Below are 23,450 nucleotides of genomic sequence, written 5' to 3'. Positions count from 1 at the left end.
GGGAAACATGCACACCAATGCACATTTTTGTTTTATTTATTCATTCGTTCATTCATATGTTAGTCCTACTGTTTTTATTCCCAAGGGAATTGACATCTGAAACATTGTTTTGATTAATGGACACTGGAAAAAGGCTCATGATAGCGGCAAGATCCAAACAGGAAGGAAAAGGCATTACAGAGCAAAATCAATTCTAATCTGCAAGAGCAATCAATAGGAGACTTGTTGAGGCAGTTATGAAGTGAACTGCACAAGAAAAATCATATTTGTTCGAAAGCTGCCCAGAACTAATACAGTTGAACTTCTTAGGTCAAGGAATTACTCTGCTTTTTCTGGCTATGATTTTTGTAGTCTCATAGAAGTCCTTCTGAAACCTTTTAAAAAAGTACCATCCTAAAAAAAAAATACCACCATCATGACTAAAATTAAAATACAAAGCGTAGTAGCTGTAAGTGTTCATGAAAATATTATTGCAAGTCATTATAACATTATGCACAGTTTAAACATTAACACTGCAACTAAATATAGAATAATTGTAGTGAAAAGTTAAGAATACAGTCATTTGTAAGAAGTCTCCCTGTATTTAGGGTAAATGTGCATAGTTAAAATCATTTCTTTTCATGCCCAGTTATACGGTAGAGTCATTAGCATATTCCTAAGTATTCATTTGTTTTTTTAATCAACACTTATGTTTTAACATATATATTAGTATTTCCATATTTTTTAGCTGCATTACTTTATGCAAAACATGTTGTGTACACCTGAAGTTTGTCCCTTCAATGATGCCGTGGCTCTCCCCCCTCCCCACAAGTGTAATCTGTTGTGACATGCACTCATTCGTCACATTCTGAAGAGAGATACAGTAAATGCAGCCGTGTAATTGTTTCCCGTGTCCTAATTAATAGTTATCATACAAAAACAAATAAGTAAATAAAAATAACATTTTAACATACGATACTCAACAGTGGCCTGTTGCAGGCAACATAGCCAACAAAACTGCACACCAATAATTTTGGGGGGAGTCGAAAGAATATAATTTCCCTCTTCCCCCAATTAATGAGTGTCGCAAAGCAATGCGGAGTCAGGAGATAGCGGCGGGGAAGCAGCCAGGTGTGAAATGGAGAGCGCTAAAGAGAGAGAGAGAGAGAGAGAAAGAGAGAGAGAGAGAGAGAGAGAGAGAGAGAGAGAGAGAGAGAAAGTACAAAGCCGGCCACTGAGAACAGTGAAATAAACTTCCTGCAAAGCAGTTTGCTTTTTGATTGGCGAGACAAATAAAAAATTATGCAAGGATAAGAGTGTAGCCACCAGAGGCAGTGATGGGGTTCATGTGGATTCAACAAGCCAGAAAAGACTGGCAGAGAGCAGGAGATCTGGCAGTCCACAGGAAGAATGATGAGGAGGAAATGAGAGAAATTATAGAAGAAAAGTAATGGATTTATGAAGCATGCACAAAGGGAACATATATTAGAAAGACTCTAATCCTTGTATTTAGGGTGACAGTAAGCCACAAAATCATTGTGTGGGATCTGCAATTATCCTTAGCTTCTTAGTGAGCCGTGTTTAATCTTAAATAATATTAATCTGTCACACAGTGGTGATTTCTATAGGTGTAGCTGGGTCAAAACTTGTCAATCAGGGATAACACTGTGTTTGTTCTGGTCTAACTGTTTAAAAGGAGACAGCTTTTATTTTACACATTATATACAAAAACCACAATGGAACCACAAAGGTCAAACACAATCCATTGCAGGACAATTTTCTCATTGAAAATAATGGAAATAAAATGATCCATGGTTCAACAAAACAAAACAAAAACAAAAAATGCTTGCAATATCTCAACGTTATTACAAGTAAAGACACTCAGCAATTTTGATATTTTCGCAACAAACATGAAGTCCACGCACATAAAATGATGTGGGAGGCCGGCGGTGGCCCCTGGGCCACGTGTTCAACACCTATGCAGTACATTATAAATTTGATTTTAAAAAATATGACATTTTGTCACACATTTAATTTGATTGTGTACATGTTTTTGTCTATTTCTTATTATGTCAATACTGCAGTATACAGTATCCAGAGTTTAATGGCATTGTTACTGTGGTAAAGTATAGTTTTGTGATAGACTCCGATTTGCGGACTACAGGTTTCGAGTTTTTGATAAAGCGTTATATACCTGTAGGTGGATGCATAAAATATAATCTGTTTTAGAAGACCACATAAGATGTGTGATTTGACAGGATGCACTTTTAATTTTCATATGGTGGTGTAAAATGAAACCATACATGGCACATCTCCTTTAAGTTTGAGATATATATTTTTTGAGGAGGTAGCCGCATTTAGCTGTAGCGGTCCCTTCTTGTTTGTCTCTGCTTTTACACATCACATCAGGCATGAAGTATCTGGTATGAAATAAGAGCCATCAGACGCTGTCCACTTTCTGTCTCGCTGACAGGATGATACAGCGAGGCCGCCCGTGACTTTTAAAAGACTCCAGCAAACTGCTTTTTGCGTTAATGGCACGAGGGCAGCTGAGCAATGGTCCCATCGCCGAGGATGAGATTTCATCTGTCTGTCAGTGCGCCATCCTTTTTAATGTGAAATGAGAAGCAGAACCCACTGCCAATGTTACTTAATCTCCATGAGGTATACTAGGTGACACACTATTTAAAGCATAAACAGGAGAAAAATATAACCTAAAAGGGTTTTAGCCTTGTCTTTCTTTGGCAAGACAAGATGAAGAAAACAAAGGACCAAAAAAGGAAATAAAGTAAGTGCAGTTGTATTTAATTAATAGGAATTCCATTTGCTACCCATAAGGCTGTGCAGTCAATGTGTTTAATAACACTTAATATTTAACACTTACTTTCTCTATCTGGCGGCTTCATTTCAATTGCTACTAATATATATATATCCACTTTAAAGTTAAAAAATATTGCAATACTTTTAAAGTGGACAAAAACAAAACAAAACAAACAAAAAAAAACCTTTCCAGAAGTTTCTGTATTCTCATTTGAGCAAAGGGACTATCATAGCTGTGGGATCGACAAACCTCCATGATATTTTCCACTGATAGCATCTGCACTGATTCAATCGATCATCTAAATTGTAACAGTAGTAAAGATGCCCGAGAAGGCTGCGTACTTGCGGAGTAGGTAATAATGAGCAAAACTGTGATCAATACACAGGCATGTACAAGTAAAGAGCGAGAGCGAGAGAGAGGGAGACAGAGACAGAGACAGAGAGAGAGAGAGAGAGAGAGAGAGAGAGAGAGAGAGAGAGAGAGAGAGAGAGAGAGCATCAGCCGGGATGGAGAGAAACATGAGGAGAATCCTAATGACCTCCCCTTCTCACCAGTGGACACACAATGCACCATGCGTGTGTGTGTGTGTCTGTGTGCATTGGTTTGCATGTCAGGAGTTTTAGAGTTTTGCAGGCCACCTTTTCTGTCTCTGCAGTTTAGCATGTGTTTTGTGTTTTCCCCCAACATATCTGAGCTCTTACGGAACCTGCGGAGTGTACTGCTTCTGATGGCCTACAGAGAGCACTGTTGCACCGTGAAAACCATTACGAGTGGGCGCACAGAGAAGGCTAGCTTTTGAGAGGCAGTCATATGAAGTAAGAGTAAAAATGAAAAATTCTTCTGTGATATATATATATATATATATATATATATTGCATTAATCATTTTGGTGGGATTTTAGAAGAAATGATGTCCTTGCTAATTTATGATGGCCAGACTACACAGTGAATGTGAAGTACAAAATAAATCAATAAAGCTGGCGGTTGTAAACTCAGCATTGGCTGTTTATCACATTTTTTTGACCCTGGATGTTCTCTGCATGTCCATTTACAAATCAACAAGGCTTCATTTCCTTTGATGTTGAGATGCAATGTGGATAATCCACTATTAATATGTAATGCACTAGCATGCGTCAATAGTATTGATCAGAGCAGGATTTTCTTCTTGCGCACTGATTATATGTTTGATGATTTCAGGCGTAAGACAAGACAGTGAACTTAAAATCAGCAGAAATCTGCAAACAAATGCATTTGTTATGATGTTATCATGTGATGTGCGCCGTTATTGTTGCGTTTAGGCAGGTGGTAAGCAACCAGATGAGAGTGAGACTTACGTGTGAGATACTCCACATCAGTTGTGGAGGTGGTCTGCACCGGTTCTTCAATCCAAGGTGTAGCGTGCACGGCAACACTCCAGTCACTCCATGTTCCGATCTCTGTGTCTTTGGCAGCAACCTGTTGAACACACATGTAGGACATATTAGAAAAAAAGTATGTGCTTTCTGGACCATGATAAAATCAATGTGGAGGACTAAAAAATTAAGAACTAGGCCCTGTGTTTCTTTTGACGAAATCAAGTCAGCAAGTTGATACGGAATCTTGTTGGAAAAGGCATGATCAGTTTTACATGTGCTGCTGGTGTGTACTTCTTTAGAAACCATATATTTTACTTGGCTTTGTTACTTAGGAAAAAAAAAAAGATTTGGTGTCAAAAAAGACCGAACCTTTGTTCTAATTGCAATTACCGTGTGTCTGTCAATAAAATACTGCATTTTTCTCTCGTTTTGCCTTACCGGCACAACACAATATCTTCCTGCTGAATCATCATTTGCGCTTTTGCACACAAAGCAATATCAATGGTTCATCCATACTTTGTTCCTGTAGGTGTAACGCACAGGTCTACCGTTAATTTTATTCACATGATTTACTGTAGTTGTGACAGTACCTGGATGATGTATTCCTTCCCAGCATAGGCGTCGGTGATGGTGTGAGAAGTGCTTTCAGATAGTTCCACCTGGGAAAAAAAAAGAAAATAATCAAAAGAACACAAACAAAAAAGAAGATTGGCTAGAACACTCAAGTGAAAGAATTTATTTTGTTTGTAAAAGTCAAAACAAGCAAAAACACATGTATTTTTAACCCTGGCATACTGCTAAAGTTGCATGCGCACATAATATGACAAACATATTCGCTATATAAAATGTTCAAGTACAGATTTAGTTGGAGTAAAATGTATTAATAGCCTGTCTGACATTAATAAATGATTAACCCTTAGTCATTGTTTCCTTATTTTATTTTCCTTATATTTAGTATAAATGATCATTCTTATGCTGTTTTACTCTTCCACTGTTCCACTCGACATTCCCCATGACCAATCAAAGCAGGTGCATGTTTCTGTGGAAACCTGTGCAAATGTGGCTGCATCAAGCTCCCTCTTTGTCAGCATTACCAGTCTCATAAAAAATATACAAATTTAAGGCAAGTACAGTTTCACAGTTTCGAGATTCCCCCTGTTAAAGGTTATCTTCTCTTATTTTCCTTAATTTGGAGTAACATGCACTAAAAAACTCAAAACCGAGTGGTTAGCACATTAGCCACACACTTTTGAGGTTGGGGGTTCAAGTCCGAGCTCTGGCCTTGCAGTGTGGCGTACATATACACCACTAAAGTAGGGGATTTGTGGTTTCCATAGCAACCTTTGAGCTTACTGAAAATTTTTTTTTTATTATAATTTTTTTTTTTTTTTTGTCCTGTTCGACTGTTAGGTCCAGCAGAATGGAGGATCTGTATCCCTTTTATGCCGGAACAGTTTTACTGTGTCACGTTGGAGTTTTTAAGCTGCTGCAGTGGTTTCTTAGTATTATAATTGTTATTTATTGAGAATCAGAGTCGATTAGTCGAACAGAACAAAGTTTTTCGAGGGGAGTGAGAAAAGAAGACAAAAGACAAAGCACTAACTGTAAACAAGATGAGAAAAGTAAACCCTTATATATCTAGATCAATGACGTAGATATGAGTGTTGTATGGGGCAGTAGTGCTCCACCCTGTGAGAGAAGGACAGGACAAGATAGGACAGGACAAGGACAGGGGGGGAAACATGCAGGACAAGGGTCATGAACCCGGCTGTACAACTGAAGTGTGGTGGGAGTGGCTATGTAAATTATAAACGTCTATAGGACCAGAGTGTGAGTGAGTGAATACCCAAGAAATTCGCAATCATAAGTTATTTGTCGCACTAAGTGAGTGGCCCCACAACCAGCAAATAAGTCCCAGGGGTGTGTGTCTGCGGACACATGCAAGTTAATTGACACCGTTTCGCATGCACAATGACTGTCAGAAGTGTCCTGTAATTGCTGTGCCTGCACCCAATCAATTGATAGGTGGGATCGGGCCCAGGAGTCCACCCAAGAGCAGCCCGGCAGATGGGACACGTCCCACACCGAGGGACTCAGGGCGGTCCGCTGGCCCCACCGAGATGCCACGAACACCGGCCACCCGGAGGAGGCCGCAGGGACCCAATCCCAGCCCATGAGACCCTCCCCCCCCCCCCCCACCGCCCCACGCCCCCCCCCCCCCCCACAACCCGCAGGGCCCACGATGCAGCCAGTCCCCGCCCAGCCTGAGGGTGGGACGGTGTCCCTTGTTTGTTGGAAAGGAGGATAGGGCCGCCCGACAAAGGAATGATAAGGGGGAGAACCCAAGGAGCAGCCGTGGGGCATGAGAGGGGAGCCCCAACGCCAAGCAGACATCCAGCCCGGGGTGTGGGCGGGGGTGCTAGGTGAGTGATTAAGAGGCATGGCTCCTGCAGGTCGGAGCCATCAGGCAGGACAACCACAGACAAAGACCCACCACCCAGCCAGCACCCACTACCCACCGCTGAGTGTGGAAGGTGGACCCCCCCCCAAACCAGGCAGGGACGAAAATCCCACAGCAGGCCCCACAGCCCAGAGGGGACCACCCGGTAAATATGTAAACATTTTACATATTGTTGCTTCCAGCTTCCTATTTGGTAGGAAGTCAGATGTATTTTTGAAACGACACAACGGGCAAAATATATTGCAACATCATGAACCCTGAAAGTATTTGGCGAACTGGAATTTATGGGCACCCGAGTCCGCTGGAAGTCACTCTGACAGCTCTTTCCTTCTACCTATAGTGCCAGCCATAAATTATGGGCTCAGCGTTGCAATTCTACATTTAATGTTTTATGGTGGTTATATTAGCTCAGCCGTGGGGGATACAATTTTTATTGAGTGGTTATTTATTTACAACACGCCTTGCATCATTATTCTGTGTATGAATCAAGCTCGTTGATTTTTTTTTTTGCTCTTTTTTTATATTTGGCTATAGGAATGATTGAACTCTGATGCCCCCAGCGGCCTTTACATGTTGCATACAAGCAATTTGTATAGAAGGACATCTACAGCATAAATCACAATTAAAGCGGAAAGCTTTGGCATGGATGACAAGTTTGGTAACACAATAACACATGCCAACGCTGGAAAGGTTTTCGCACACACTTTTAACGTGGAGAGTGTAGCAGATTGAAAGTGCACGCCACTTTGATTTGGTGCTTTGTTGTACTTTACAGTTAGTGCTGCATTTGTGTGTATGTTTGTTTGCCTTTGGCTTCAGGAGAGGAAAAATCACATTGAAGGAAAAAATGGGGCTTTTAAAAAAGGTGCTGATTTTTCCTCTCCTGAAGCCAAATTAAATGATTTAGTGACATGCCTTTTGCAGCTTCCCATCAAGACAAGAAACATATGCCCAGACAGCTGCAAAAGTGGATTAGAATTAAAGAGCCATGAAATCCTCACATCTTTGATTGGACGACATTAGCAAGATATTCATGTGCTTGGCTGGACAGCATATTACGTATACACAAAGTATAATCTGAGCTTGCTTTTATGCAAACCCTTCTGGGGTTTCACACTTGGTGAAAGCAGCCAACCTACCATATACTGTACAATATACAGTACATCAAAATGAAAATGTATCCAAATTTATCATTAATTTGATTAATCTCATAATGTGATTGGCTGGCAGTGTCGCATCCACAATTACATACTGTTGTACTAACACTTCAGTTCAAATGCCAGGTTTTACTGATAAAAAAATGATACCAATATAAATCATTTCAAAACTTTTCCCACCATTAATGTGACCTATAATGTACACACTCTGCCACCCTACCTCAAAGCCAAGACATATGAAGAAGACGGGAGCTTGTTGTCACACTTATTAAACAGCCAGTACTTGTCAGAAGTTCCTGCAGCTCCTTTAATGTTGCTGTTGGCCTCTTGGTAGCCTCCCTCACCAGTTTTATTTTCATCTTTTCACAAATTTTAGAGGGAAGTCAATGCTTTGTAATGTTACACACCCACTTGTGCAACTACATTATCTCAGTTGTTCATTTTTAGTTCCCCTTTGGAGATTATTTATTTTTATTTTAGTTGTACAGATTATAGGTGAAATTAATGGTGGAAAAAGTTTTTAAATTATTTATCTTTTGTCCATTTTTTAATATCACAAAAAATGGCATTTGAACAGAGGTGAGCAGATTTCTTATATCAACTGTAGAAAGACAAACAGACAAACAGACAGACAGACAGACAGAATGATAGCTCAAGAAGGTTACTGCACTAAGTGAAAAAAAGAAACACTAAATAGAATAAACAACTTTTTTCTATAGTAATATGGCCATCACATTCCACTGTTGTTTCATTCCAATGAGCTCATGGGATAAATCTTTAAACAACCACAGCCTCCCAGAGCACTTGTTCTGGAAGTTTTCCCTTCCAAATAATCTGTCTCTTATCTCATGATGATGTTGACCCCTCTGTTTTCAGCATGGCCTTGATCTTCAACAGCATCTTTCTCCCGCCCACGCTTTGTTTGGAAGAACAAGGCCAGACTTTATCTCACAAACCGAGCGCTATATTTACAATCTTAATTTATTTAGTGGAATGCCCTAACAACATCATTTGAGCATGCTTACAACTGTGCACGTCTCTATGTGTTTGACCATATTGCATGAAATGCCCTGCACACACATTTTTGTGTACTGTAGAGTGTGTGTGCACATAGTGTGTAGAGACCAGTGTTTAGCTATCGGAGCTGTTTACATGTCATCCAAGCAGCGTAACCACAGCGACTCTAAGCATTTTCTACCACACAGTGTATGTGGCTATTTACAGAGAAAGGCCTGTTAAATAAACGCGGAAGTTCAGTCACACGTTTGTTCCTAAGTGTCATTTTGTGAGAAAAAAAGTATGTCTTTGAATATGTACCCTAACCCTAACCAAAATACAAGAGTTTTCACATTTTTTAACAAAAAATAAATAATAAAAAACATGCATTAATTGGAGACTCTAAATTGCCCGTAGGCATGACTGTGAGCGCGTATGGTTGTTTGTTTCTATGTGCCCTGCGATTGGCTGGCAACCAGTTCAGGGTGTACCCCGCCTCCTGCCCGATGACAGCTGGGATAGGCTCCAGCATGCCCGCGTCCCTAGTGAGGAGAAGCGGCTCAGAAAATGGATGGATGGATAGGAGATTGTGCATTTCTTTCCATTTTAAAACAATTAATCAAAATACCCCACTGATACAAAAAAAATAATCATATTTTATATTTTTTTACAGCATATTTGTTGCCATGATGAAATTGGCTTGTTTTAGGGGTGAATCTGTCTCATGCAGAGACATCCTTTCTCCTACCCCATGGTTCATACTGCTGGGCTAATAGCGAGCCCGGCTTTCGTTACATTGAGGGCTGGATCTTGCCAGTGCGTTACTGCCAACATTTGGCTATCTCCTCTTCAGCCTCACTTGGCGGTGAGTGGTCGCAGAAGGTAACTGCTTGCTTCTACTTGCAGAAGCAGAGCCCAGAGTGTGACAGATAACCAAGCACCAAAGACATGAAACCTTTTTGTGCCGCATGGACACATACCAAACATAAACAACCCCTCGCCCCGCTAACAATTTCATGGAGCAATCAAGTAAGTGCCACATTTCAGATGTCTATGTCAGATGTCTATCTATCACCAATCTGTGAACCCCAGAAAACTAGCTAATTTAACCATAGCCCATTATCAGAAGCTGGCGCTGGTTAAACTGTTAACAAGTGCTAATCTGTGCTGCTAACGCTGTAATTGTGTGTACCTTTTGGTTATGACATAAAAGTGCTTCGGCCACCGTTTTACTGCCGCTCTTTTGCTGTGGAACTTAGTTTTTTTTTTCATAATGTGTCCCATTTTAAGAAAAATGGCACTGGCATCAAAAGTGAAAAAATCTCCACACCATACTCCACAAAAATATGACACTCTTTAGTGGTATTTATTTATTTAAATGAATTCCCAGTGCTTGCGTGTGTTCTCTCTAGGTGCTGCGTCTTCCTCCCACATTTCAAAAACCTGCATGTTAGGTTGTTTGAAGACTCTAAATTGTCCATAGGTGTGAATGTGAATGACTGTTTATCACATAGTTTTCATCCATCCATTTTCTGAGCCGTTTCTCCTCACTAGGGTCGCGGGCATGCTGGAGCCTATCCCAGCTATCATCGGGTAGGAGGCGGGGAACACCCTGAACTGGTTGCCAGCCAATCGCAGGGCACATACAAACAAACAACCATTCGCACTCACATTTACACTTATGGGGAATTTAGAGTTGTCAATTAACCTACAATGCATGTTTTTTGGGATGTGGGAGGAAACCGGAGTGCCCGGAGAAAACCCACGCAGGCACGGGAAGAACATGCAAACTCCACACAGGCGGGGCCGGGGATTGAGCCCCGGTCCTCAGAATTGTGAGGCAGACGCTCTAACCAGTCGTCCACCGTGCCGCACATAGTTTTCATCTCATTTTATTTATATGTTATTGCATTGTACAGCACTTTGGGAACCTTGTGTTTGTTTAAATTGTGCTTATATAAATAAAGTGGATTGGATTGGATTGGTACTGTACTTATTTTGCCAAACAGCAATGTTTGTTCTGCTGTATATAAGATAATAAGGTATAAGATAATAATGGTTAGTTAAAGCAGTTCAAATATATATATTTTTTTCTAGAAGGACGTTTTAGATTGCAGTGGTGTAGAACTTGACTTGACCACACTGAGAGCTTTCTATTTTGAATTATTTTGCTTACATTTCTCACATGAGTATCAGAATATTAGAAACAGAGCTGAGTCTGATGCATTCTTCTATATTGTTATACTGCTCCATTTAATTCAGTGTCAATTTAAAAATGAGACAAGGCAAGGCTTTTATTTGATGTCATTAGATTGTAGAGGTGTACCTAATGTTTTGTCCAACAAATAAGATAATATGTGTGAAGTATGTTTGTGCAAGTACTTACAGTATATGTATTTCTAGAGCAATGGGTTGTAGCTGTCTTGCAAAGAGGCTCAAGAGTACTACTGGTACTTGATTTCACTGAGAGAGAGGGAGAGAACATGGTGGAGGCTGCTGTTGTCCTTGCAAAATAAATGAATGAGTGAATGAATGAATGAATGAACGAATGAATGAATAAATAAATAAATAAATAAGCTCCTTACCCTGTAAGACCAAGCGCATGGTGAAATAAAATATATTTGCTTTCTGATATGTGTGTTTTATATGTGTCGGGCTGGTCTATTGTACTAACAAAGCAATTAAAGTGATAAAGTAATAAAATCTAGATTTTAACCATTCATAAAGAGTGCATACCCATAGGAAATTTGGAATATGTGGCCAAACACGATGACGCTGCCAACAAAAAAAATATTTGCCAATTAAACATCACGTTGAGTCGCTTCACTACTCCCAAGATAGAGTATGATAATTATGATGATAAAACATCTACCCAGATGAATTGACCACCGAACGGTCTGTTTTGACAGTAATCTTCTTTAAATATCCTCACTCTGGAGACATCTCTTCATTTCATGCATAAACACCATATGTTTGTTCACTGAAAACAGCATATGTCAGCAGGAATATGGCACAGTGAAGTAGGAAAAGCAGTTTAGTATTCCTGACTTGTCCAACCATTTTCAACATGAAAATTACAATTATCATGCAATTTAAACCCTAAAATAAAGATATGATGACCCTCTAAAATATATATTTTTTTCTCTTTAAGTATTTCTTCTACTAGATAAAACAAAGGTTAAGAGCAAAGTGTTGGTGAAAATAGTGGTGCAACATGAAAATTCTCACACAAGTTAAAGCTATAATTTGCCATTTTTGGCGCCCCCTAACGCTGGATTTCAGCCTTCATCGCTTCAATATGACGTAGGCTAAATACTCATCTGGTCTTCTCCTCCTCCCAACCCTGCATGCTTTCTCCTTTCTCTATGTCTCAGTCGGCCTGCGCCGAAAAAAGGAAGTATTGAAAAATATAGCAAGATGTGTCAGAAGCTGATAGGCTTAAGGCTTCTCTATACTCGCACAGGCAGCGACCGCGCTGACGTCAATCCCGCGTGCAGTTTGCCTTTATACTCGAGCACAACCCTCGCGCGGAGTTTGAAAATGTACTGCAGTTCTCCTCCAAGTCGGGGGTGTCGCTCAGGCTGGTACTGGCTAGGACACCACAGGGTGGAGTTTCCTCTGGATTTTTCGGCCATTTCCGGTAGCCGTTTATACTTTCCTTTCCGGAACACGGAACAAAGCAACAACAATGACGAGCGTGGAATAATGTCTGCTAGAACAAATGGGCCTAGATGACCAGATGATACATTTAATTATGCTGCAAAATCGATCAAGGCGGGGCCGGCGTAGGTGGTATGTGGAACCAAGAACAGGTTTTGACCTTTGTTTCGTTATACAATAATATTAACAATAATATTAATAAGTACAACAACAACCATAATAATAATAATAATGTACTTATTTTTCTTACAAAGGTTTGAACTTTGAACGTGTTTAAACGAGAGAAATGTCAGAAAATGTTAATGGTGAGGTTTACAGCCTTAAAACATAAACGAGGGAACACTATATATCCTCTAGTATAATGATAAAATACGATAAAACTTGTTGACACAAAAGATGTGAAATTTGACGTCGGCTACCATTTGGGATCATTTAGAATGTGTAGAATTCCTCCTCAGATATCCAATGATAATTCCTGAAACTTTAACTGGTAGAACGCAGACATATACTTTATACCTCTACATAGCATGCTGTAGTCAAGTCCCGTCTAAAGGACAAAAGCAGAAATGCCTCATATACTCACAGCACACACACATGCATGTACACACAATCCAAAAGCTTCTCCAATAATCCATACAAAGGGGGTGCAGAGGAAATCTGAACATTCCTCAGAGATTGCACACAAACTATGAGAAAGAAAGTGACCCTCCATTTTTCTCACATCCTTTATTTACAGTGAAGTTGTGGAGATACAAAAAAAAAAAAAAAAAAAACGTGACCCCAATTACCCCCTGTTGCATTGTACAGTACTTGCAGTCTTCTGTGTCATGGTTTGACATAAATTGTGTAGGTCAGTGGGGGGAAAGGGCACTGAGATAAGATTACAACAAAGATTAGGACAGAAGATTAGGGATCAATTATTCAAAAAGAAAATGAGTAAAGAAAGAAAAATCAAGATGGATGGAAAGTGAGTGAGGGAGACATGCAGGAAGTTGGCGTCGGTGGTCAGATCTAATCCACTGAGCATGTCTGTTGTCCTGGAAAGGAAACCCAATTATATGGCACTTCCACTGGCCCGATGCCGCTCGGTGGGTGTATGTGTGTGCTTACACTTAGAAGCTTGGTCTCATTACGTTGATTGACAGCTCCCATTTTCCACCATGCTCTCCTCCCATATACGAGCGTATACATGCACGTGTGCGCACACAAACGCCAGGTCCGAGGGATATTTCACTCCATGGTATTTCTCTCGGTTTGAAGCCCCCAAATTGCTCAGACAGAAATTACTGTAAGAGGGCACTAAACCCTCCAACAGGTCGAAAAACATCTTTCGAGCTTGTACAAGTATAGCAGTGAAGGTGAAACAGCACTAAACCTGGCTTTCAAAAATGTTACGTATTAAAATGTAATCGGCGATAACCTTTTGATCAAGCTTGTTCTATTGTCACATTTCCTAAAAACCCCTGTCACACATCCAAAATATCATACCCCCGTGACCCAAGAAAAAAAATAAGTGAGAAGGAACATGTACAGTACTCTATTCAGCACCACAGTTTACCTCTCTATCGTGCAAGGAACCATGTTTGGTATCTTACCTGTACAGTAGGTATACACTATTCTGGCCCCGAAATTTCTGCCAAAACAAATTGAAGCCATTTATTCCTCAACTCATCTGAGGTTGGCAGGTGATGCAAGTACAAGTTTTAGCTTTGTATAAGATGCAGTTGTGCTGTCGTTCAGACATTTTCCAGTTGAGTTGAGTGGGTAGGTACCAACCATGAACAAGTGGGCAGGTACTTGAATAATACGTAGCGTAACTACGTCACATCGATGCCTGACACTGATGGGCTCATTTTTTGCATTCAATCGACAAAATGCATAGATGTCAAACTCAAACTAAGTCACAGACTTAGACATTTTGACCTATGTTAGGCCAAGTACAGTGGAAAAGAAATCTGATTTTGATGGCATGGGACCTTTGAAGAACTGTTTAAAAACAACAGGAACTAGTATGAGATGCAACAGAATTAGTAAAACGGCTATATGTTGCAGTTATTATTATTATTATTATTATTATTAAAGTTGTACAGGTGAGCCTATCCCAGCTGACCTTGGGTGAGAGACGTGAAACACTCCGTACAAGTCGACAGTTAAGCGCAGGACACATGTAGACAAACTAGTATTCACACACATTTATATACCTATGGACAATTTAGAGTCAATTAACCAAACATGAATCATTTGTGAATGTGGGAGGAAGCCGGACTACCTGTAAAAAAACCATGCAAGTGTGGGTAGAACGTGTAAACTCAAATCTGAAAGGCCGGAACTGAGAACTGTGGGGCAGACGTGCTAACCATTTGACCACCATTCTTCCCCCTGGGAACAACAAATTCTAATGTTGTATGTTGTATGATTTCACTCTACTCTGTATCTTTTTGCTTTCTAGGGACACAACTTTATCAGAATAGTCACAGGGAGCCTGGGTGTAATGGTGGCATGGATTAAAAATAATAATAATAAAAAAATAAAAAACACCAACAATGTGTGATAAAAGCATTAGCAGATGAGACGTGATAAGGAGCTAAAGTGGTGAAAGCCAACTCAGTCAGAGCTCTACCAAGATAATAAACACTACAGGAGTTTTAAATAATTTTACAGAAAAACAAATTTTTTCTGAGTTGAAAAGACCAAGTAGGTTAATTGAAGACTAAATTGCCCGGAGGTGTGAATGGTTGTTTGTTTCGTGTGACCTGCGATTGGCTGGCGACCGGTTCAGGGTGTACCCCACCTCTCGCCCGGAGATAGCTAGGATAGGCTCCAGGACGCCCGCGACCCTAGTGAGGATAAGCGGAACGGAAGATGAATGAATGAATGAATGAACGAAAAGACCCAATTTTTTTTTTTAGATGAACTTAAACGTGTTATATTCTTGGATGTATTTCTGGAGCCAAGCTAAATGATGATGACTGTAACGTGATAATGTCGGTCCTGATAAACGATGTGTCTGTGCCAGTGTCCTTCTGATGGGATGTTTTCCCACAATCAAGGTCTAAACATTTATCATGTGCAGTCATAGATACAGATGAATGCCTGAAGGGTTGGATGCTTAGATAGCTGGCTTAATGTGTGGATGGGACAGACTGGCTGGATGGATGACAAGGTGATGGCTTAGAGTGGAAGACGCGATATCTGTAAGTAAGAAAAAAAAGAAGGGGAGCAAAGGAGGCATGTCTGGCAGGGAGATGAGGAATGCAATGGAATGAAAAATATTAAATGAATACAAAAAGTGCCATCATGACTTTCTGCCTTTCTGTCTGTTTCATGCACTAACCAGTCTTCATGTTTTTATCTTTGTGTGTGTTTGTATATTAGCATCACACTTTGTGACTAGTCCAGTCAGAAGAACAATGCATATACTTATATCACATCAATTTAAGAGACTACGTCCTTCGGCTGGCCTGGGAACGCCTCGGGATCCCCCCGGAAGAGCTGGATGAAGTGGCTGGGGAGAGGGAAGTCTGGGCGTACCTACTAAAGCTACTGCCCCCGCGACCCGACCTCGGATAAGCGGTGGAAAATGGATGGATGTACATCAATTTAATTACAGGAACAAGAATGTGTTAATTTCTGAGAGTGTTTCTGTTTACTTTTTCATATGTGTGTGTGAGCATCAAGATGCTGTGTTTGTTTGTGTTTGCGCCTGCTGCTGCAACAGCCACATTTCTGTGCACGACTTTGACTGCATGGCTATGTGCGTGTTTTCAGTCGACTGGAGTTTAGCATCACCCCCAAAGGGAAATTACAGCATAGCAGATGTAGTTTCATTCCTTAGCCGAAAGAGAATATTGAGCAATGTGAAATTGTTCTCATCACGGTGACTGGTCCATTGCTTTTAATTGCTCAGAGAGTTGAGCCCCACTTCGCAGAGAAGAGAGCGTTAGAAAGAGGTCATGGGAAACAGCACTGGATTCATTAAACATTTAAGGGCAAGTGGATGTGCGCTGAGCTTTCATGGCTGGTGAGGCACTGACATTCGAGTCAGATTTACAAATTTAGGTGTCAAACAGAGTGGTGTGGCAGAGTTAGGTGGGTCTTAAGAATATTTTGGAGGGGCTACAGCCCCCCCAAAATAGGCCCAACAAAACCACACGTATGCACTATAGTGATTAAACATAACTCAACTCAAAAGAAAAGATGTATTCTAATATTTCTATTCTCTAGACATATTTTGGTAAAACTATGTGCGGCAGACGTCTTTTCCTAAGGTGACGATTATAACTCAAACTTGTGCATACTGTAAGTTGGAACGTGCCAAAGTTTATCACTAACATAGAAGTCATAATTACAGTATTTGTATGAATAACACTTCCAGGCCATAAATATAAAACTATTTTATCGTGCGCCATTGCAAACCAATGTAAAGAGACATAGCACAGTATATTGCTCGGCTTGGTGCAGTTCTACTTAAAAATGACACTTTTGAGACTCTTTTGTGATTAAGGGCTCTACAAATAAACTTAACTTGACTTTTCTTTTGTTAAAAGCAGGTACAACCAGGTACTAATTGTCATGGCAGGCCAGCTGGGGTTCAAAGCATACTGCGCCATTGTATGCTAACATTTAAGGATATACATGATGTCATTAATACCACAAACTCTGGATGTTGGAGTATTCCAGTCTCCACTTTGCTGCAGTAGTCCATTTTCTTGCTGGCCTTAATCTCCTTTAGAATGGAATCAAAGCAACATCCGCATGCTGAAAATAAAACACGAGACCCTCGTCTACCTTCGTAATTTTGTTGTGTGCTAGCATGTGTTCAAAGTGGCCTGGAATGTTCAGTATCACGAGGAACTAACTTAAAAAGTGGTGAACAGACCATTCCAAAGTAATCCAAGACACGCTTCTTCGTATAATGTAGTGTATCACAACAACACACCCAGTCGATAAAACAACACTTCAAGCATCAAAGCAGAATATTTAATACAACTGTAGATTTCTACCAATCTGAAGAGTTACAAATCGAGGGATGAAATTCAGAAATCTTGTTTTGATGTTTTATGTTGTTGTACATTCCCAGGAATAGTACCATAGCAGCGGTCTACACATCTTCAACCCTGATGGTTTCCTGTATACTGGCAATCATTATCCTCTTTAGCCAGCAACCAGCTGGATGACTGAACCGGCCTTGCCATCTGATGGTTGCTACCAAAGTTGTACACCCTTTTCTTCTATTGCTTTAATAAGTACTCGACAACACAAGTCTAGATTAATAAATGTACACCGAATTTTGAACAACTCTAGTAAATACCCAAAATGACAGCCATTTATGGAATATGTTACAACAGGATTTAGTGTTTACATATTTAACATTTGTTCTGTTTAAATAAAATCCAAACAGAGCATCACATTACATACAATTTTATAGCACATTATTCTAGGAATTATTGTTGATTAGATGATTTTCTGACAGTGAGTTTTGTCTTTTTTTAAAGTCTTGGTCTTCTGATTCAAATATCCCCAGACGTCTCTCCATTCGACTCTTCATTTGAAGTATTCATTTATCACCCCATAATGCGAAACACCTTCTGACTGATGGCCTCTAAAAATGCCCTTTCAAAGTTGCCTCTTATGCTATTTATCTATTTTTGGCTCATGTTGCTCAATATATTTTATCACTATCTTCCCTTTGCGCACATTTCTATCTGAGGCTCTCCTGCTTGCAACCCATGACTCTTTCAGTTTTATTATTCAAGTAATGCTGTTTTATTATTCAAGTAATGCTGTTCCATCACCCATTACTAAATGTAATAAGGACTTGTTTTAATTTTGCTTTGTTCAGTCAAGTCTTTCGCCTGCACAGGAATCAATGAAACACTCATGTTTATCTTTTCTGTAAGTACTTTTCATCTCTTTGCTTCAATAACTTTTTTCTTTCTTAGATATACAATATCCATCAACACTCACCAAGTCACTTCTTTGTTGTAGAGGAGAATGGATGGATGGTTTTCAGTTTCATCACATTCCAAACCATCAAACACATTTGGGGATGTTGCGTGTGAAAGTCATTCTCACCCAACTGTCTGCCACACAAGGTGAAACTGGTGTCTACAAATCTCTAATTGGCTTGAGCACAACACTTGATTTACAAGATGTGTAACTGCATTCATGCTGGAACCTGGCAATTAAATTAACATCTACTAGAAGTGCTACATTCAATTTATTTTGTATTAAAAATTTGTATGAGCAGGGTGATCTGACGGCAGCTGTGCTTCCACTATTCTACTATCACAAATAATTAAATCATTTTCACCGTTAATAGGAAATTATTCTGGTTCCATCCACAAGTTATACATGTAAAGATTAATCATCTCTCTCTCAAACAGATTGTATGCTTTCCACAGGACTATAAAACAAATCCAACACCTAATAAAAATTCAGACAGGCTCAGTATTTTCCGCCTCTTACTGCTCTGAAAACTAAAACCTCAGTCTTTTGTCCAAGACGACCACGAAAGAGGAAAAGCTAGCAGTTTCCAGCTGTCATTGACTGCATTTATGCAATTTTCAAATCATGTTCTCTTAACCAATCTAAACATTGATTCTGGTTTTGGAACATTCACGTTATGCATCAGTTCTCATAAGGATCGCGTGGTGGTTGAGTGAATGTGTCAGGTTTAATCTTCACTTTCCAGCCCCAAATACTTTTTTTTTTTCTCATATCAATGTGTGCCTGCAAGGCAATGTGAATGGAGGGACAGAGCCATAGGGAACAACATAGATCGATAGAGTGATAATACATAGTGATAATGTGTTTAATATCAGCAAATCTAACTTGTCAGAAAGCAAGTATGTGCATACATTTCTCAAAAAAGACTGGCACTTGCATCAGAAGGCATTCTTGTGGTGTCTGATACTGTAGACACCACGAGCAACACTTTCCATCCATGATCATCAGGTAGCAGTATGTTCAAACCTTCACTGCACATGGTTTTTGGACAACAGCAACTTACGTAAAGCATTTAACACATTTTAGATGTAGCAGGCAGGGAAATGGACTTAATCAGGTGCAAAAGCCACACACTAAAAATTGAAGTTTCTACTGTGTTGGAATCAAAATGAGCTTGAGAAACAATGTGATAAGATGAGACTGCTTGAAAGTACTGTAGATGGGGAATATTGCTGCTGTGAGGTTAGAGGCAATAAGTGTTGAAAGGTAACGACGGGGGGACTGAAAGTGTTCAGGAAAGACTGAGCGAAAGAAAATGTTATTCAGCCTTTCATTGATACACGTGTGTATGTGAGAGACTGTAACTCAAGTGCTTGAAATAACATCTATGCAAACCAATGACATTTATGATAATAACGGTGCAACGTTCGACCCCAACTGACAGTCTTTAGTGGGCACATATGCTTTTACTATTTACAAGCCTCAGAGAATGGAGGCCCCCAAAAGAAGTCAGATACAGTAACATACATCCAAGCAGCTACAGAATTTGGGCTGTATGACCTTGGATGAAAGTCATGGTAAGACAATAATTTTAAGTTTCACTTAAAGTTATAGTCTTAAAAAAGGTTTGTTTAGTGTAGTGTTAAAAATATCCTGATTTTTAATATGTTTAGATTCTAATTGTTAAAATAGCTGGTAAAAGCTGACAATCGACAATTGTATGATAACCAGGATCATTTATTTTAAAATACTTTCTTTTTAGCACAATGTAAACTATCCATGTAGCTGGAGTTGTAGTAAGGCCAGATTTTCACTGCAGGTCCAAGTGTCTAATTTCAATTTAATGCCCACATACGATTTTTTTTCAACTTTTGTCGATTTACATGTACATTTCAAGTGACACATATCCGATATGACTCTGCTTATACTAAGATGCGCAAACAGGCAAATTACACGTGCAGTAAATAACTCCAAAAGTGTCAAGACTGGGCAGTGACAAAAGAGAAGTAAGCAATAACACATACATACGATATATCCCCCCCTATTGATTTAAGTGAAGGTAACCTCCACATTACCCCACTGGCTGCCGTCAGCATTTTGCTTATTCAATGATCAATACACTTCTACTGTACCATATTTAGACAATATTTAATTGTTTATTCCTTCACTTTCATTTATATTTACTGTGGCAGTCAGTCGTATATTTTGATAACTCAAGCTCATATTGACAACATATATCCGATCGGTCCATTTTACGCTGCACTCATATTGGCTCAAATCCGTATTGGATTTGTGTCCACAGAGACTTGATTCCGATCTGAATAAACCCAATTTCTTGTTTATTTTTATTTCCATTTACGCTGCTATGACACATCTGAATTGTGCCACTTCAGAGCAAATAATCTGAATTCTATCACGTGAACCATGCAGTGTATATCCAGCCTCACAATTTAGCCTTATGTGAGTGGGCTTTCCACAGGTTTCTGAGAATGCTACTTACATGCTGCCACTGTTCCCTGATGAGAGGGCGGTAGCGAAGAAAGTATTTCAGAGGGAAGTTGTCGATGTCGGGCCAGGTCGCAGGACTCTGCCAGGATACCTCCAGCCGACGAGGATTGTAACGGATCGGAGTTGCTGTCACACGCTCAGGGGGGTCTGGTTTGACTGGGAGGGAGGGAAGAAAATAATCAATCATCATCAGGTAGTGTCAAAATATGTACCTTATTGTAACGTTCTGTTTTCTGCATACATTTTCCCAAAATTTTAAACTATAACATAGAAAACAAATGGAGTGATAAAATGTTAACTACATTTGGACATTTTACTTAAATCGATAAAACAAAAATTTTTAAAAGTTCAAAATTTTAACGATTAGATCGATGACTAGGAACATTGGAGCTGATCAGCTACAATCACAAATGGACACTAAGCAGTGAAATGACTTATAACCTTGCTGGTAAGAGATGAGTGACAACAATGGTTGAGGCTGGTAAGATGAGGAATAAATGAAATCTGACAGTCCCTGTAGAACACATACGTGTGAGTCCTGCATTCTGAATACATGTCCTCGAGATAATTCCATTCAATACCTTTGAAAGATATTAATTAACCTTTTTGTTTGTGAGATCACCCCCATTAGTGAGCACACTGTCCAGTCATTGTATTTATGTGAAATATTCTCCATACCATGTGCAAACAAGATGTTAGAACAGGATATGGATAGTTGCATTTAAAACTCCAGGGCTTGATAAAAGTAAGTATCACAAGATGGCATATGAATTAAATATAGGCTATGGCACACATTCTGACCGAACTGACTGAACATGACATAGAGATGGATTTGATCAGAGACAGACAAAAGCAGAAAGGCATTGTGAGATGGTTAATCTCATTGTGACCTTCCATAAGTAAAAATGGAAAGAAGAAAGATGAAGAAACAGACAAACCTCTTTGTTCACATAAGATTCATCCAGCAGTTCATAAAAGAAATGAAACGTGCCATTCAGAAAACGGAATCTGCTTAGATCGATGATTCCAGTGACTTTTCATCTGGCCTGAAACACTGTACAAAAGCTGCCTATTGCATTAGTAATGAGTAAAGAGGAAATGGGGAACCATGATAACCTGGAGCCAGGCCAAGCAGAACAAGCCAACTACTCGTGGATTTATCACAGAGCGCAGCAGGCAAAGCTTAATGAGGCGATCTCGAACCAAAGAAAAACGCTCTGTCATATAGTAAACAAAGCACTGCTTAATGTGCGGGACGAATGTTATGAAGTTAACTTCTGTTCGTTTCAGTGTGTTCACATTACAGTTGCTGTATTCATTCATTACCATGTTTCAACAATCACTGATGCTGGTGCAAAATAAAAAGCACAAAAGCAGATTGTCAGTAAAACGGCTTAATTTCCAGAAATACAGAAGCTGCTCAATGTTTATGCTGAGGTGGGGTATTTGTAAATCAATCTTATGTGTAACTTATTTTATTTCATAGATTCAGGTGCTGAGGCAGTTCTACACAGCGGTCATCGAATCAGTCCTGTGTTCTTCCATCACAGTCTGGTTTGGTGATGCTACAAAAAAGGACAAACTCCGACTGCAATGGACAATCAAAACTGCTGAAAGGATTGTCGGTACCCCCCTACCTACCCTTGAGGACTTGCACGCTGCCAGAACTAAGACAAGAGCGTGCAAAATCCTCTCGGACCCTCCACATCCCGGTCACCAGCTCTTCCAGCTCCTTCCCTCAGGTAGGCGCTACCGATCAATGCAAACTAGAACTAGCAGATATTCCAACAGCTTCTTCCCTCTTGCAATCAACTTCTTAAACACCTAACCTACAATTCCATGACAACATGCTGGCAATTGCTTGACTTGAGTTCGTTGTCACATTTCTGTGGGGCCAATTATATATTACTCGTGCACTCACTGTAGTTGTCTCGCCATGCTGCACTATTTGCATATCTGTTGTTGACCAATACTGGCCACTCATGCCAGAGTAGCATCTGCTCCATTTGCACACTGATTGAGGAGTATCTGCAACATTTGCACAATCAACATTGTCCCAGATTATCGCACTACTCGTCACTTCAAACCGCATACACTCCTTGAAGTCTCGGCGCCCTTTGCACAATGGTCATTGCACCGGACTATTGCATTATTAGTCATTCGAACTGCTCTAAGTGCTAGAGGACTCTACATCTTTTTGCACAATTGTCAAAAAAATAAAATAAAAATGTACCGGCATTACCAGATAGCTAGCAACCCTTTACTGCTCAGTGACTGATTTTTATGTCAATGTCTTTATGTCTCAAAAGTGTTCTCTGTCAATTGACTGTCTGTTGTCGTACTAGAGCGGCTCCAACTACCGGAGACAAATTCCTTGTGTGTTTTTTGGACATACTTGGCAAGTAAAGATGATTCTGATTCTGATGAGATTCAGGTCAATGTATATAGTTAAGAATAAACACCTCTCTGCCTCCTTACTCCGTATCTTGCAGTTTAAAATTATGAAAAAGGCTTCACACAGTGCCAGATGACATTTGAGATTGAGTCAAGATCTTCTATAGGATC

General features: G+C 39.8%; 1 protein-coding gene and 1 long non-coding RNA gene across 4 annotated transcripts in view; one reads left to right on the top strand and one right to left on the bottom strand.

Moving 5' to 3' along the window:
• cntfr (ciliary neurotrophic factor receptor) overlaps window positions 1-23,450 on the bottom strand; it is a 332,427-nt gene that overhangs the window by 2,833 nt on the left and 306,144 nt on the right. For all 3 annotated transcript variants that reach the window (XM_061747260.1, XM_061747261.1, XM_061747259.1), the window contains exons 7-9: window positions 20,878-21,041; window positions 4,745-4,813; window positions 4,134-4,254 (exon numbers count right to left, since the gene is read on the bottom strand). In XM_061747260.1, coding sequence (XP_061603244.1) covers window positions 4,134-4,254; window positions 4,745-4,813; window positions 20,878-21,041 — 354 coding nt within the window. The remainder of the gene's footprint in view (window positions 1-4,133; window positions 4,255-4,744; window positions 4,814-20,877; window positions 21,042-23,450) is intronic.
• On the top strand, window positions 4-16,247 carry LOC133464989 (uncharacterized). The gene is made up of 3 exons (XR_009784523.1): window positions 4-2,767; window positions 9,675-9,797; window positions 15,804-16,247. It is a non-coding gene; the product is annotated as an uncharacterized LOC133464989 (long non-coding RNA).

This window comes from Phyllopteryx taeniolatus, chromosome 15 (assembly GCF_024500385.1).
Source record: "Phyllopteryx taeniolatus isolate TA_2022b chromosome 15, UOR_Ptae_1.2, whole genome shotgun sequence".
NCBI lineage: Eukaryota > Metazoa > Chordata > Actinopteri > Syngnathiformes > Syngnathidae > Phyllopteryx > Phyllopteryx taeniolatus.
Note: the sequence above shows the minus strand (reverse complement) of the source record. Positions and strands in the feature narration are given on the sequence as shown.